General features: G+C 36.8%; 1 protein-coding gene across 4 annotated transcripts in view; it reads right to left on the reverse strand.

Moving 5' to 3' along the window:
* CCSER1 (coiled-coil serine rich protein 1) overlaps nt 1–18,249 on the reverse strand; it is a 1,259,018-nt gene that overhangs the window by 663,190 nt on the left and 577,579 nt on the right. For all 4 annotated transcript variants that reach the window (XM_022582337.2, XM_022582338.2, XM_022582336.2 and 1 more), the window contains one exon: nt 4,460–4,543. In XM_022582337.2, the coding sequence (XP_022438045.1) occupies nt 4,460–4,543 (84 nt within the window). The remainder of the gene's footprint in view (nt 1–4,459; nt 4,544–18,249) is intronic.

Here is an 18,249-nt window from a genome sequence, read left to right on the forward strand (position 1 = left end):
ATGGAAGAGAACTGAGAGCCCAGAAATAAATCCACCTGTATATGGACACAATTTATGATGAGCAGAGAATATACAATGGAGAAAAGATAGTCTCTTCAAATTGTACTAGGAAAAGTGAATAGCCATGTACAAAAAAAGAAACTAGACCACTGTCTCACACCACACACAAAAATCAACTCATAGTGGATTCAAGGCTTGAATGTAAGACCTGAAACCATAAAAATCCTAAGAGAAAACATAAGCAAAACACTGACATTAGTCATAGCAATATCTTTCCCTTGCCTGAGGAGACATATCTAGAAACAAGAGGATAAATAAGCAAATTGGACTACATCAAACTAAAAATCTCCTGCACAATAAAGGAAAATCATCAAAATGAAACACAAGCTACTGAATGGTGGAAGATATTTACAAATCATATATCCAATAAGTGGTTAATATCCAAAATATATAAAGAATGCATACAACTCAATATTATAAAACAGCCCAATTTAAAAATGGGCAGAGAAGCTGAATAGACATTTCTCCCAAGAAGATATACAGATGTCCAAATAAGCACATAAAAAGATGTTCAAGCTCACCAAATACTAGGGAAATGCAAATCAAAACCACAATGAGTTATTACCTCACACCTGTTAGAATGGTTATTATCAAAAAGGCAAGAAACAACATTGTTGGCCGGATGTGGAGAAAAGGGAATTCTCATACCTCTTGGTGGAAATGAAAGTGGGTGCAGCCACTATGGAAAACAGCATGGAGAGTCAACAAAAAGTTAACAGAACTACCGTATGCTCCAATTATCCCATTGAAAGCAGCTCTTCTGCCCGTTTCCTGTTTGCCCATTTCTGTTCCCCTCTCACTTTAAGAGAACCTTAGTATAGGAATGAGATCAGTAGGCAATTTAACCTAACTCCTGACTTATGCTCTCCTACATGCACACTATGCCTGTTGATTCTTTTTGTGGATAAAAACAATGAAAAATTAAGCAGTTAAAAAATGAGTAGCTCTCTACCTGCCACAATCCTGCAGGCAGATCACACATCTGAAGACTGTCAGACAGTCTGCACACAAGGGAGAATGATGCAGAATCCAACCTTCTGCCTCAACGATTCACCGAGATTCTTCCCCCTTTTTCCCCTTTAAAAACTGTCATGACTGAGCAGAATATTTAGAGTTGGTCTCAGGACAAGTAGTCCGCCTTCTCCCCAGATTGCAGGCTTTCCTGATTAACGCACCTTTCCTTTCTATTGCCCCTTGCCCCTTGGATTATCAGCTTTTGAGCGGCAAGCAGCCAGACCTGGGTTTGGTAACACCACTTCTGGGTATTTATCCAAAGAATATGAAAACGCTAATTAGAAAAGATAAATTTACCCCTCTGTTCACTGCATTATTCACAATAGCCAAAATATGGAAACAAACTAAGTGTCCATCAATGAACGAATGAGTAGAGACGATATGGTATCTATACACAATGGAATACCACTCAGCCATAAAAAAAGATGAAATCTTGCCATTTATGATAATATGGATGGACCTTTAGAGTGTATTATGCTAAGTAAAAAAAGTCAGATGGAGGGCTTCCCTGGTGGCGCAGTGGTTGAGAGTCCGCCTGCCAATGCAGGGGACACAGGTTCGTGCCCCAGTCCGGGAGGATCCCACATGCCGCGGAGCGTGTGGGCCCGTGAGCCATGGCCGCTGAGCCTGCGCGTCCGGAGCCTGTGCTCCGCAACGGGAGAGGCCACAGCAGTGAGAGGCCCACGTACCGCAAAAAAAAAAAAAAAAAAAGTCAGATGGAGAATACAAATACCATATGATTTCACTCATATGTGGAATATCAAAAAACTAAGAAACACACACACACAAACAAACCAAACAAAAACATACATAGATACAGAGTACAGAGTATTGGTTACCAGAGAGGAAGAAGCACTGGGAAAGGGCAAAATGAATAAGGGGATCAACTGTATGGTGACAGAGGGAAACTAAATTTTTGGTGGGGAGGACGCTGTAGTCTGTACAGAAGCAGAAATGTAACGTTGTCCACGTGAAACATAAAATGTTATACACCAATGTTACCTCAATAAAAAAGTTTTTAAGTGGTATAAAAACTTCTTTTGCCGCCAACCCCACACTGCACTAACTTTTTTAAACTGAAAATATCAAAGTGAGGCTAAATAAATTATATTAAAATAACTTTACTAAGTTGGACATAAATTCTTTACTGGTATAATTACATCTAAATTTGATTTATAGTGTATATGTAGGTAAACTGCTTATGATAATAGCAGTGGTTAAGAAATGAGAAACCCATAATAAAACTAAACTAAATTCTTACAGATTGTGATTATAGCAGGGTACAGGAAACTGGTTCCTAAAATGTTTTGAAATTTAAACTTTACCTATCTAAATTTGAAAATGTTAAATTTAATGTCTACTTTGTCAGAATGTCACAAGTCACTTATTATCAGAATCAGAAATACTAGGACCTAATTTTCAATGGGTCTAAGTGGTTTATATTACTTTTATGCGATTGCCTCCTTGTCCATGCTCCAAGTCCGGTTTTAATGATGACTTTTTCTTTTAACAACGTTTCTTCTTCCTTAACTTCCTAAATCACCTATACACTTTTTTCTTTAGGTACAGTTTTCTTCAATGAAACAAGCTATTTTCAAAAGTTAACACTCTCCTTTGTTGAACTATTTAAGATGACTATGCAAACTACATAGCACAAAATTAAAATGCTACCTTGATTGTTACCTGGAAATTTTAGAAGCTAATAAGTCAATTTGGGCAATTCAAGTTTAAAACAAAAACCAAGCAAAAGAAAACACTTGCATCTCATTTTACTAGATCAACCAACAGAGGACTTTTTTGGATGCAGGGGCACTAAATTATCTTAATTATAGCTATGTAACATTGGCTCTGGGAGTAATCATTTTCTTTCTCATTTCATTCAACAAATGAAGGTCTGATTTCTTGTATAGGCTAAGTTTTAAATCTGATCATAACTAATGTTGGGGGAAAAAAATGAACACTTCTTTCTGAGTTAATTATCCAAAATATGCATTTTCTGGCAAAGTGAATACATTTTCTGCTGTGTTAAAACTAATAATTCTAGGCATCCATTCATAAATATCTACAGGATTTTAGTCAACTCAAAGATAAAGCTTGATTACATAATACATACCTATACAGTTATATGTAGTAATGTTTTATGTAATAAATTTCATATTATAAATAAATTATTTATAAAAGGTTATTCCCAGTAATGTAAGACATGTTCCTTTTGTCTGTAATTCTATTACTATCTTAAGTAATAGATATGGGTCAATGGGTGTCTAAAGTGACAATAATATGCTCATGGGACCAATAATCAGCATCAAACCCAGTCATGAAACAGTCTAAAGGTCGAGTTTCAGTAAAACTGTTGTCAGTAGTCAAGAGTCAATAAAATAGACTCTAAATTTATATGCTATCTCACTAATGTTTTCAGAAAAGTTCTCAAAAGCTTGATGGTCTATAAAATCTGTTTTGTCATTTAATTTATTTAATAATTACATAATACATTGTTAATGTAGTCAAATATGAAATCATCATAGAGAACATTATTGACTAGGGTTTGTTTTTTGATCTTGATAATGAGTCAGGGCCTCTTATTGTACAGTATATCTTTATTTTATTGGTATTCTTAAGAATGATTAATTTTTTAAAATTTCTCATTACTTCCTCATTTTTGTTTTGGAGAACTCATATTTTATTTCTGTCCAGATCAAATGCGTTATATCGCAAAATACTATTCATATATATGTATATATATGTTGAGAACACATACTTTAAAAAGTAATGCCCACTGCTATTCTTGTTACCTACCAAATGTGTTTTCATGTTATGAAAGTATGATTTAATACATTTACGATGTCACATCTAAAAAACACCCTGAAAACATGAACTATACATTTCATATTTTTGTATAAATTTTAGATAATTTGGGATTTATATAATATCTATATTAACAAAACATCTCATTAGGTTAATGCATTTTTGGTATCTTTATGTAAAAGTAAAATTTGCTTTTGTTAGCAAAGTTATTGAGTACTTTGCTTCATATTACATGATTGTGTCTCTAGGTATGGCAGTATGGCGTTAAATCTTGCACTTTACAAAATAAAGTGTGGCCTTAGCCTTCACGATTTTTGATAGGTAGAACTGAAATGCCTAATCCTGGGTCAGTAATCTGTTTCTGGAATTACATAAAGTTCAATATATATTATAAAACATTATCTTTTTCAGACTGTCAAATCTTCATTACTGTAGGATTATAAAATTGATAATCAGATTGAATCACTAACAGTTTATAAATCACTAATAATTTTAGTGTTAATAAAATAAGTTGTAGGGTTTATAGCAAATAACTTTGCAAGGAAAATACACCCGTGGGCCAAATATTGTTCACACTTACCAGTTCTTCCTGAAGTTGGGAAATGAGTTCGTCCTTCTCTTTCAGCTGCAGCTTCAGCATTGAGCATTCATCTTTCATTATATCCTATAAAAACATCAAAGAGATGGCATAATACACTCAGACCTTTCACTTTGCTCTTGATAAGTTGCTTCATGCAGTGGGAGATAATTGCATATGACTAATAAAACTGAAATTTCCTCTACAGTCTGATATTTTTCATAATATACTCTATGTTGCAAAACAAACTAATGTATCCAAAGATACTACACTATATATGATATATACACGTACATTTTTTCTGATAGCCTTTTCTTTTCTCTTTGTTCATTTAGTTGTCTAAGACAGAAATCAGGGATTCATCCTAAATTCTGTCCTCCCATTCCTGTGCATACATAATCAGTGGAATAAAAAAATTATGCTTCAAAAGAGATAGTTTACCTACCATTTTACCTACCATTTATTCCTGTTATAATTAAATATTAATTCTCAAATGAATGGCCATGTTATAGTCTTTATTTTTAATGATATCTCTGTAACATTTGTCCCTTTCACTAGAGCTCTGTCTTTGGGTATTTAACCTTGTCACTCTGCATGAACATTCAGCTACAGTCCCCATGTACACAGTACATCCACATCCATGACCTCTATTACTCTACGCTGGAAATTCTCACCTAACCAATGCTTAATCTAGACTTATCTTCCAAGCTTCAACCCACAAAAAGAACTACTTCCTGAGCATGCACTCAGCATTTTCCCATGGACATTCCAACTCAAACTTCATCTCAACATCTTTTCCTACTTCAAAAATCATTTCCAGTTATTTCTCTCATTATCTTCTTATTTCCTAAAATAGCTAGAAAAGCATCCCATGCTCTCAGCTCACACTCACTCTGAACCCAATCTGGTACCCAATTCTTTGATCTGTTTCCTTGGTATTTCTTGAACTCACTCCTTTCTACTCCTCATGGACTTACTCTAGGTATCCATTGCTTCTTATCTGACTTACTGCAGTTAAGTCTCTGAACTGGTTCTATGTCTATCACCTTCCCTATCTGCCAGAGATATTTTCCTAACTGGGAATTAATTACATCATTTCTTAATGTAACAGCTAATCACTTCAGAGGAAAAAAAAGTCAAAACTCTTTAGTATAGCATATGGTGCCTTTCATTCTCGACTACTTGCGTATTTCTGGAGTGGCAGTTTTTCATTTCCAACTTTCTGACAACCAGGGCTCATTCCTACAGAATCGAGCTGCAGAATGCTGTTTCATGTCTCCTTGTTTTACACATGCACATTTCTGGGTTACACTGCATCTATCTCCCACAATTTCTCATGATCTAGGAGGCATTTCAAGCATTATTCCTTATTCCAGCAGGGAGCCTTCCCTTGTTGGCTGAGTTATGTTTCCCTTGAGTGTGACGCCGTGCTCCATAGCGTCTAAATCATACATCATTTCATATGGTACTAATGCTTCAAGTGCTGTTTGCTTGTTTCCTTCCCTCATTAGACTAGTTTCCCTAACCCACTTGAGCAGATAGACTATTTCATTAGCATATTACCAGCACCAAGCATTGTAACTGACACACAGAAGATGTTTAAATCCACGTTTGCTTCCCATAACTTAGCAGATAAACAGTATAAGTAAGAGAATTCCCACTTTTTCTGAATCTGTTAACCTTACCTGAGCTGGCAAGGGAGAAAACAGCTAATGGATTAGAATAAACAGAGTATTTCTTTATTCTGGTTCTCATGGTGTTAATTTGTTTCTATTTTAAGCAATATAGAACACATGATTCAAATTTACTAATATCTCCTTTCATTTGCTGACAGCCAGCTGATTGGGATATACTAATTATCTGTTCCTTTTATTTCATAGTACTCCTGTTTCTTCCCTAAATCATGGGCTTTCATGAGTAGAGTTTATACCCAACATTTTAATATTTATTTTCATAGATTCTAAATATTACATGTTACAATGTTAATGGTAAAAAAGCTTAGCTTGCTCCATAATGCAAAGAAAAAGTTTGCAGGCTTAAAAGGTAGGTAAGAGCTTCCCTGGTGGCACAGTGGTTGAGAGTCCGCCTGCCGATGCAGGGGACACGGGTTCGTGCCCCAGTCCGGGAGGATCCCACATGCCGCGGAGCGGCTGGGCCCGTGAGCCATGGCCGCTGAGCCTGGGTGTCCGGAGCCTGTGCTCCGCAACGGGAGAGGCCACAACAGTGAGAGGCCCGCGTACCGCAAAAAAAAAAAAAAAAGGTAGGTAAGAAAATCATCATGTCCCTTAGAATCAGAGACACCTAAGGTCAAATCCTTGGTACTACCATGAACTCTCTCTGTGCCTTTGTGCTAATTAACTTCTTTGAGGCCCATGGACATTATCATGGAGGTTGATAACACCAGACTATAAACTATCTGATGACAAAAACTCTACTGTATTACTGCTTATATTCCCAGTCTTGCCTAATATCCCACTTAAGAAAAACTAACTCCCTTCATAAAATAAAATATTGTCACATTTTCTCTAGGAAACAAATACTGAGGTACAGTTAAGAGTACAAAAGGTTTATAAAAGAATAAATCCATGTGAAAAGAAAAGAAGAATCAGAATTGGGCAGAGGAACATGGACCATGACTCATACCTGACAAATCCTCTACCAGCGAAACGAGGAGCCCCAGCGCCAAGACTGCCTAGGAGACGAATCCCGTGCGGAGGGAAAGTGGGTAGGCTCTTGTACCACTCCCTGTTCAGTCATTGGCTGGGAGCTGACTCAAGAACTAGATCTCAGCTGCTGTCATGTTATTCATTGTCTCACACTAACAAGCGATGAGCTTGACTTCAGCTGGAGACAGTCAGCTAACCATAGGACTTTCAGCTGGGCAGTGAGTCCTTTATTGAAAGGGGATCTGAGCCTCAGCCAGAATCTACTCCAACTGTTTGTTATTGAATAATTAGCAGCAATACTTTTGTATATTAATTAATATTTTGTCAATGGATTCATTTAAAGTGAAGATTTACCTATATTGTGGCTAATAGGAATTGTAAAGAAACTTGGCTTTCCAAAATCATGCTCACCTTACTAAATTCTCTGATTTTTTTTCAAGAAGTTTTTAATCTCACAGCTTTAAACCAGGTAGGTGCTAATATATCATTTGCACTTATTTATGGAATAACATATTAAGTATTCATTGTATGTCATCAGAAGCAAATTTATAAAATCCTTCTCTATGAATCACTTTGCAAATGAATCATAGTTACCTAGAGTTTTGTTTTTAGTTGTTATATGTACATGTGGCAAAATTCATACAAGTATCTGTCTAACACACAAGATGAAAACCCTTAAACAATACTTACTAAAATGAAGGCTACTCTCAGATGAATCGATATTCGCTCAATATATTTGCAAAATTCTCAGACATATTTGATAGGATGATCTATTGAGTTAGAAATCCTATTGATGTGTAGAATTAACAGGATTTTAGTATCTTGGTTTTTAAAATAAGGTTATTCCATTAACCCTTAGGCTAATATAAGCAATTTAACCTTGTGCTTATTTAAATGCATATTACTTATGAAAATATATAATTGAATAATTATGGCATCCTGTTTCTCAGTCAAGTATAATTAATTCTAGGACTAAAATTCAATTCTATATTTCCTAATTTTTTTTTTTTTTTTTTTTGCGGCACGCGGGCCTCTCACTGCTGTGACCTCTCCTGTTGCGGAGCACAGGCTCTGGACGCGCAGGCCCAGCGGCCATGGCTCACGGACCCAGCTGCTCCGCAGCATGTGGGATCTTCCTGGACCGGGGCACGAACCCGTGTCCCCTGCATCGGCAGGCAGACTCTCAACCACTGCGCCACCAGGGAAGCCCTATATTTCCTAATTTGATAATTACTCAGAAATATGGAACTCGTAGTATGGTAGATTAAAGGTGGCTACAAATCCTTTGCTACTATTCCTAAGGAAAGATGGAATCTAATGCTCTCTCCTTGAATCTGGGTTGGTCTTATGGCCTTGCTTGACCAAGGGAATACAATGGAAGTAATTGAGTGATTCTCAGTGCTAGATCAGATTTCAGTTTCCAGGACTGGTCTCTTAGAATGCTCCTCTCAGATTCCTCCCTTGCAGAAAGAACAGGGTGGTCATGCTGAGAAGCACAAGCTACATTTCACTTCCTTTGACAGCCTCTTAAGGAAACACATGATCAACTGCCAGCCATGAGAGTGAGCATCTTGAATATCGAGCCCAGTGGAGTCTTCAGGTGACCAAAGCCCCAACCAGTATCCCACCATAACTGCCTGAGTTGAATCAATCACAAATTCCTGACTTAAAAAATTGTGAACACAATAAAAGTATAGTTTTAAACCATTACGTTTTGAGACGATTTGTTATAGAGATCACCAGGATATATGGACAAACTGCAAATTGTTAGAATTAGTGTAAATTGTGACTCATTATAGTTGTATAAAAATATATATGCTAATTTTTAAAATAGCTCATTTCAATGTGTAAAAGGAATATTTATATTTTCATTATATAACCTATTGGAGAATCAGAAATACAAATAAAAAATTTCCTTAAAAATTATTTTACTTTTATTTTCTAAATTTGGAAAGTTAGATCTAGATACATGAATATTTGGTTAATTTGTCTCAATTCAGTTAGCTGACTCCAGTCCCATATATTCTATAATTTATTTTTGCCTGAGTTAGAATCACCTCCTTCTTTAAGACTTGTATGAACAGAAATCAAATGCCAAGAAATTAAAGGCAAGTGGAGACTGTAAATCACCTTGAAAATGATCTTATGCTGAAATCAGAAATGCAGATTAAAAAATCAAATAATAGGGCTTCCCTGGTGGCGCAGTGGTTGAGAGTCCGCCTGCTGATGCAGGGGACACGGGTTCGTGCCCCGGTCTGGGAAGATTCCACATGCCGCGGAGCGGCTGGGCCCGTGAGCCATGGCCGCTGAGCCTGCGTGTCCGGAGCCTGTGCTCCGCAATGGGAGAGGCCACAACAGTGAGAGGCCCGCGTACCGCAAAAAAAAAAAAAAAAAAAAAAAAAATCAAATAATAATTTCTAACTCACAAACCTCCACATAATTCTTCAGGTAAAATTATGAGCATCGTTCTTGGCTACTAGTTACAAAAACATATCGGAATTGGTACTGAGTCATTATGACTCTCTTTCTATTTATAGACTTCTGGTCCTCTCTGGAGGGCTTTACTTTATGACTTATAAGCTGTTTCCTCATTCTTGTAAATGGAAACGTCAAAAGATTAAAAAATAAAGGAAACAGACAATTCTATCAGAGTAAACAAGGACAGACTGTTTTGAACAAGTGAAAAAAGAGAAAAAATAAATAGGAATATGGTAGGAGTGGACAGCAGGGCAGAGACTGGAAAACACAAAATATATAATAATTGACAATGTATTTTGCAGCTCTACCTAAATAACTGACCTCATGTAATTATTATGTTAACTTTAAAGTAGCATGTTATCTGCAACACCTGGATAGCTAGTGAAATAGTGCAGGCATATAATCATATATACAGGGCCATAAGAGAAACTGCCTTTCAAACACTGAAAACAAAGTTAATAAAAACACCACTCTAATTCTCTATTATTTAGTTTAAAATAATTTTTAAAATATTTTATAAATCAGTTCAGTATCAATAACTGCTACATGATGCTACAAAATTTTTTACAAACATTCAAGTAAAAAAGATTTTAGATTTGACTTTATAAAGTCACTGACTTAAGAGATGAACTAACATTCCACTGATTTACAATAAGTGTGTTTTTTAAAAAAATTGTTTTCATAGAAATATAAAAATTTTTAAAGGCATAATAGGTGTTCAAAGTGAGTATCTTAGAAATGTATTTTTTAGCATGTAAATCAATCAGTAAACAGCATTATCCCTTGACACAGAGGTATATTGGCTACGATTTTCAAGCAATTAAAGAAGAGAATGGATATCAACATAAACTTTTCCTTTGCAAGTAGTTCCTCTTAGGAAATCCTAAAACTTCTTACTGATCCCCATCACTCAAGATAATGATAACAATACTTATATTTTTATAGGGACTTTATAATTTATAAAACACTTCTATGCACAGAATTTTTTTGCTGTCAGAATCTTTTTTGACCAATTATTGAACAAAATGGTACATTTCTAGGATAAATAGGAGTTTATTCATAGAAATGAAGCAGAGAAGACAACTGTAGCAAAGGTCAAATTAAAGGAAACCATTAATAATAATACCAAGACCCTTAAGTTATGTTCATTAGCCTCTCTACAAAATTCATTGTATTCTGACAATTTTTGGAATAGTTAAAAACAGTAGCCTCCACTGAGAAATTTGCTAAGATGTTAAAACGGTTGCATGAGACTATGGCTTTGTCTTTTCCAAGTTGTTAGAGTCTGCTTAGATTCACTTTCTTGTATTAATAAGAAAAACTTGGGTTGCATAAATCTTCTAATATAATGTTCTACATCTTACATACTTTTTTCTATACAGTAAGTAGACAGAGCGTGTTAAGTCATAATCCTGACAAAAAATATTTACTCAAAGTTTTCACTGTTCTGTTCTTTGTTTCATAAAGCATTCTTGGTGAAAATTAAAAAGAAACATTTGTATTTCATTTTCTAAAGCCTTCTTCAAATGATAGTATTTTGCAGGTAGAAGGATGAAATATTTCTCAGTGTCTTAATGAGTTAGTAGGTATGACAAATTAGTCTTCTGATCTCCTAACCACATGGGTTTCACCAACATCAATTACGAATTATACTTAAGACGTAAATGTCTTTACAAACTCACCAACAATAAGCTTCTCAACAGAGAAAGTCAACAAGCGATAAAGTAATACTAATTTTCCCATTTACTTGCTTGATACAAAAGTCTTGGGGGAAAAAAAAAGTCTTGGGGAAATAAGTATCTTTAAGAGGTCTTGGGATTATCAAAAAATTGCCAGCATTTTCTTTTCCTCATGGAAGACAGACAAGCTTATCACATTGTACTTGGCTTTTTTTTTTTTTTTTTTTTTTTGCGGTACGCGGGCCTCTCACTGCTGTGGCCTCTCCCGTTGCGGAGCACAGGCTCCTGACGCGCAGGCTCAGCGGCCATGGCTCATGGGCCCAGCCGCTCTGCGGCATGTGGAATCTTCCCAGGCCGGGGCACAAACCCGTGTCCCCTGCATTGGCAGGCAGACTCTCAACCACTGCGCCACCAGGGAAGCCCTGTACTTGTATTTCTTAAATAAGGTAAGCAATTGTTTTAAGTGACCCTTCCCACAATGTAGACTATACAAGAAAAAAAAAATGAAAAGGTTAAAAACAGCCTGTTAAAAGTTTTCTGTTATGAAGGCATGCTTACTTGCTTTTCATGTTTTATGTGAGGAGTAGGGGATATCTTATCTCTCAATACCCTGAATAAACTCAGAGAATGATATGTGAACAAAGCTATGAACTTTAGTTGCTAGAAACAAAAGTAATCAGACATCAAACACACCCCATTCCTCACCTATAAGTACCGGTGACTTAAAAAAAAAAAAAAAAAAAAAATATATATATATATATATATATGCACAACGTGAGAGTTGTGAGTTAGCTTTATTTGGGGCAAAATGAGGACTGCAGCCCGGGAGACAGCGTTTCAGATAACTCTGAGAAACTGCTCCTAGGAGGCGAGGGGAGGAGCCAGGATACACGGGAGTTGTTTTTTTGGTTTTTTAAAAAATATTTTATTTTATTTATTTGTGGCTGCATTGCGTCTTCGTAGCTGCACGCAGGCTTTCTCTAGTTGCGGCGATCAGGGGCTACTCTTTGTTGCAGTGTGTGGGCTTCTCATTGCGGTGGCTTCTCTTGTTGCGGAGCATGGGCTCTAGAACACAGGCTCAGTAGTTGTGGTGCACGGGCTTAGTTGCTTGGCGGCATGTGGGATCTTCCTGGACCAGGGCGCAAACCCACGTCCCCTGCATTGGCAGGCAGATTCTTAACCACTGTGCTACCAGGGAAGACCCTATATAGGAGTTCTGCAACAAAGTGCAGGTAATTGGGAACATCAAAAGATTACTGTTAAAAAAAAAAGAAAAGATTACTGTGAAATAAAGAAAACCAGATATCTCAAGTTAAGGAATTAAGCTCTTTTTTATGTATAGGAAGATGCAAGAGTTGGGCTCACTGAAATCATTCCTTTGATATGCACCTCAGCTCTCTGGAGCCTGTATTTTCACATCCTGAGTTTCCTCAAGGCTCACCACAGGGAGTGACTACAGTCTGATGGCTGCTAGATGGCAGGTATTCTTTTCAGCCCTGAGTTTCCTCAGGGCTCACCAGCTCACATTGGAGGGCTGCAATCATTGGTGACTGTGGCATCCTTTGTTTATTGATATGGTAGGAAATATTCCATTCCATTTATAAACATTCCATTCATCAGTGCATAATACAGTTGTTTTGTTTGTTTGTTTGTTTCTAAATGCTATATTGACTTAGTTTTAAGGCCTTGGCTAGTGAGAGGCCAGTTAGTTCTCTTCAACAGCTGATTAAGTCCATACTCCAAACACTTCCTTTATTGGGTCTTCACACTGCAGGGCCATTAGGTACCAACCCCATCGGGCCAGGTCCCAGGAAACTAGAGACAGTCTCTGCACCCCAGAGCTCTTGAAATTATTCACATTGGCCAATCCTCAGGGAGTGCTGGAAACCTAGCTAATCCCATCCTGCTTGTCATTTATAAACTGCCCAATTTGCTGTGGCTTGGTCCCCAGGGGGCAATATCCTCCATGACCCTGACTGGCAGCCTTCTCTCATTTGGAGGTGTAAGTAACAAAGAGTTCTGTCTTTCATCTGAGCATTAGTGTGTCAGGTCCCACCATCAAAAGAATCTTTAAATCTTATAAAACATAGTGCTGGCAGGAGCTGGCTGTAGGTAGTGGGCACACTTTTGCCATCCTGCTGAGACAGCTCTTGGGCCCTGGACATTTATGCCACCTTCAGACAGAGGGGAAGGACAGTGTGAATAATATTGGGTACTGTTTGGCAATACATATACATTTTTTGCATAATGAAGGGAGAGGAAAGCTTTTATAGTTGTATATGTTATTCAAGACAGTAAAACTCGAGAGACAACCCTAATATTAGCAGATCTCAAAAATGGTAATATCCCATCTTATGGGGTGAATTGTGACAATGATAAAGAATACAGAAATAAGTAATGGTGTAGGGATGCTTTTTCAAGAATTCTGGCATAATTGTAGAATTCTGGGGAGAAGAAAAAAAGCAGAGAGCCTGTATGTTGTACCGTACAGGAATCGCAGATAATGTGATTCAATTTAAGCAGTAGTTTCAGGCAGTCTGGGAGGTCAGAAAACTAAGCTGCGAAAAAGCAACAAACATTAGCTGAAGCTACGGCTCACAGCTCCAGAAGATAAACCAGTATCAGGTACTAAGGAAAGTAGGAAAGGTCATGCTTTGTTCCTTTTTAGAGCTCTAATGGATAGTAACAGCATATACAGTGCTATCTTCAAAAACTCAATATATGTACAATACATTGTTAAACGGGAGTCTTTAAGACATGAATTTGGGAAAAGCAGCTTTTTTAAACTTATGGACCAGATATACTTTTGAATGGTTGCTTATGCACTGAATGCCTGTATACTGAGACCAACTATATAATTTAACTTCCATTACAAAACAAAATTTTTGTCTCAAAGATTCTGTAAATTAAAGAGTACTGCGAAGTTTTAGATTATCATTAAGCAACACTACACTATTTTAAAAACTATAATCTAATATAGAACAAAACTTACAAATCTGTCATTGTTTTTCATGTTACCTCTTGAGGTCACTCAGTTGAGGCAGAGAAGACTTGCATCTGAGTCTTTGCTGTGGCACAACTTAGCTGTGTGATCCTGAATAAATCAATTACTAATAAGAAAACTATAATTTGTTGAAATTCGGAAATAATACCAAATTATTTGCATACATTGTCAGTGGATACTCACAACATTTTTACCAGGAAGGTGTTTGGTTTTTTTGTTTGTTTGTTTTTTGCGGTACGCGGGCCTCTCACTGTTGTGGCCTCTCCCGTTGCAGAGCACAGGCTCCGGACGCGCAGGCTCAGCGGCCATGGCTCACGGGCCCAGCGGCTCCGCGGCATGTGGGATCCTTCCGGACCGGGGCACAGAACCCGTGTCCCCTGCATCGGCAGGCGGACCCTCAACCACTGCGCACCAGGGAAGCCCGAGGTTTATGGTTTTTTAACTTTATCACAGAATTCATTTCAAGCAGTGTATCCCTCTTTCTGAATAACAAAGCATTATTTTATGTCTGTGTTTATATTTTAGACTTCAACATGTAAGAGGCAGATAACCCAGTATTTTTTCAATTAAAAATGGACTCTGCTTAATACAGCGCCCCCCCGCCAGCTTCCTCCTCTCCCTCTCTAAAAGAGTTCTCTCCTTGCTGGGGGATACTTGCACTTGGCTTGCCACTATTGCAGACCCTGAGTGGTAATTCTTTGCTGATCTCGAATAAACACATTTTTCCTGGATAAAAAACTGGCAATCGGGCTTCCCTGGTGGCGCAGTGTTTGAGGGTCCGCCTGCCGATGCAGGGGACGTGGGTTCATGCCCCGGTCCGGGAAGATCCCACATGCCGCGGAGCGGCTGGGCCCGTGAGCCATGGCTACTGAGCCTGCGTGTCTGGAGCCTGTGCTCCGCAACGGGAGAGGCCACAACAGTGAGAGGACCGCGTACCTCAAAAAAAAAAAAAAAGAAAAAAAAAGGATGGTTACAAAGTCTATGTGGTAACATGAAAAATACACTATTTTTGTAAATGGAATCCTATATGAAATATATACTTATAACAGATCTGAAAATATTCAAAATATGACAGTCATTTTGTTAAGAGTTGTGGGGTTTTGTGTGATTTTAAATGTTTTAATTTCTAAAATTTTCATTAATGTGCTTGCAATATTAAAGGTGCTATATCCTAAAAAATATATATGAAAACCAAAATACTTATTCACACATACTTAGCAATCATGTAACTACTGAATCTGTGGCACACGAGGCATAGTCTCAGAATAATATTGTGTTCAAAAGAAAATATTCCAGGCTCCCTCCCCACCCAAAAAAAAAAAACCTGCAACAACTAGAGATCTTTGTATGTCTTGACCTGCATTACTGGAACACATAGTTTGCAACAATAATTTTTACTATTACTACTCTTTTCTCCTCTGTCAGTTTCTCTGATACACTTCAGCTGCTCCTGCAAATGTCCTAAGGCCCTTGTTGAGGAGCCATGGGACCTGCCCAGCTTCCCTTCTGATTAGGCATCAGAAAAACTCTTGGGAATGTATCTGATAAAGAAGAACTCCCCTATCAGAGGGTAAGGAGGAAAAGAACTTAAGTAGTCAAAACCAATTTATTTTTTAGTGAATAGGCAAATGGTAACTTTCAGCAACATTTTTACATAAATACCTACACTCCACACAATTAAAACTGTGTAACTATTTACTAGACACCAAAAAATGCAGAGTAAATAGGCTAAATTACAAACACCTGCAGGGAAAGACGCGCATCTTTTGATACTACGTACTCTTTACACAGAGGAGAGCAACAGCATTTTGATAATTAAGCTTAAGAAAGTATACAAAACTGTTCAAAAATAAGGTATTATAAATCTACTAAAATGTTAAGATTATAAAGAAAATAAATGGCAATTTATGGAAGTGTACAATTTTAACATACAGTTTTAAATGGCATCGGACTTGGGTTTACTGAGAAAGCAATATATTGTAGAGGTGAATGGTACCTTAGTTCTGTCAATAATTGTCAAGTTACTTTGCTTTAACAGAAATTGTAATTGTAATTCATGAGATCTTTATTCTAAACTTGTCACATTGAGAGATTTGCACTTTAATGATATTATACAATTTTGAAAGTAATAGACCTTTCTGTTCACTTTGACTATGAATTTAAATGATTTCTGCTCCTCTATTGCTACTTAATTTTTGTCCAGCTGTGCAACATCTAACATCGTAAGAAGAGAGCCAGTCAAGTCACAGGATTATAACATAATAAAAAGAAAAGGAAACTATATATTGGAGGAAGCCAATACTGAAGCACATAGGTACAAACTAGATAGGTAGTTTTCCACCGGGGGGGAATGAAGAATTTACCCAGATCATCTAGGAAACATTTCAAAGATTTACAGTCTTCTGCTCCCCATTTTATCCCTTCAGTTTTATGAGATCCAATCGGAGATGTGAGTTTGGACCCATCATTTTTCATCTTTCTAACCTCACTCTTTGGAATACACTGTTATTGAAAATCAATTGAATAAAGGAATGATTACCAGAATATATAAAACAAGCATATGCGTTTGTGATAACTGGTATAATTTTGCTACTATCACAATGTGCCATAAAGTGTCCTCATATGGCAAATGCTTTTCATTATCCAGGATGATGGGGGAAAGATAGGTTTTCCATGAATTTTTCAGTTAGTTGTATATAAAGTCATGAACAGTAGGGGCAAGGTTAAACACTTGTTCACTAATATTTAAAATACTGGTATAAGAGGAAAACTCTCTAAATTAGAGTAACAGCTGAGCCTTCCCTACTAGTTCTCTCAGTCTTTAAACTTGATTACGTTTCTACCTTTCCTAAAACAAACAGAACAACAAACAACAACATTTTGATTCCTGACTTCTACTCCTGACTCTCCTTTTATTAATGAGATTCTTGAAAGAAGAACTACACTTATAGAATCCACTCCTCATTTGCAATTGAGCTACCATGAATAAATAACTAATAACTGTTCAATCTTCCTGCCTCTGAAAGCTGGTTTTCACTCTATTACTTAATTAAAATTGCCCTCATCAGTGTTAAGTAGAAACAGCTTTTTCAGTCCTCAGCCTGATCTATGCTTTAGACTTGATAATACAAAATCCCTTCTTTAAAATCTCTCTTCCTCCTGGACTTCTACAGTGTTATTTACTCTTGTTATATATAGTTTGGATATGTTTTAAACTTTTTAATACTTTTATTTCTTCTCAATTTTTTCTTTAAAAGTTCATTTTTCCTGGGTTTCTATCTGAAGCCATTTCCTATCTCAAATGTTTCACCTCAACAACTTATTGTAATAGCAACAACCTATAACTAACACTTCTGTATTTATTATCAATACTCACCTTCCTATCTTCTGAAATCTTGTACCAGATCTCAAACTGCATCCTGGAGAAATGCATTTGTTATATTTCCAGGCATGTCAGACTCAAACTTTCAAATCTAAAATCTCAACCCTGGAGAGCAACATGTTATTTCTTCTATACTTCTGATCTCAGTTAATAACATCATCTCTTCTATAACTTAATCAAGAAACCCAACTCATCCTTGACTTCTTTCAGCAGTTTACCTATTTCACTCCATTACCTTGCTGGCATGGTTTCTGAAGTGCAGCCCATTGTAACTTGTATTCTTTTTCCTCTATAGGAAAGGTATTTTTTTTTCCTCTGTATCCTTTCAAGATTTTCTCTGTCTTTGGTTTTCTGCAGTTTCGACATGGTATGTTTGGTGTAATTTTTTTTTTATATGTATATATTTTTTGTTTGGAATTCTCTGAGCTTCCTGGATCTGTAGTTTGGCATCTATCATTAATTTTGAAAAGGTCTTGGCCATTATTAGTTTAAACATTTCTTCTCCATTTTCTCTTTCTTCTTGTGGTACTGCAGTTATGCACATGCTATACTCTTGAAACTGAGTTCTTGGATATTGTTATTGT

Source organism: Delphinapterus leucas, chromosome 5 (genome assembly GCF_059928025.1).
Source record: "Delphinapterus leucas isolate spDelLeu-1000000601 "Yukka" chromosome 5, BTC_Dleu_Yukka2, whole genome shotgun sequence".
NCBI classification, from domain to species: Eukaryota; Metazoa; Chordata; class Mammalia; order Artiodactyla; family Monodontidae; genus Delphinapterus; species Delphinapterus leucas.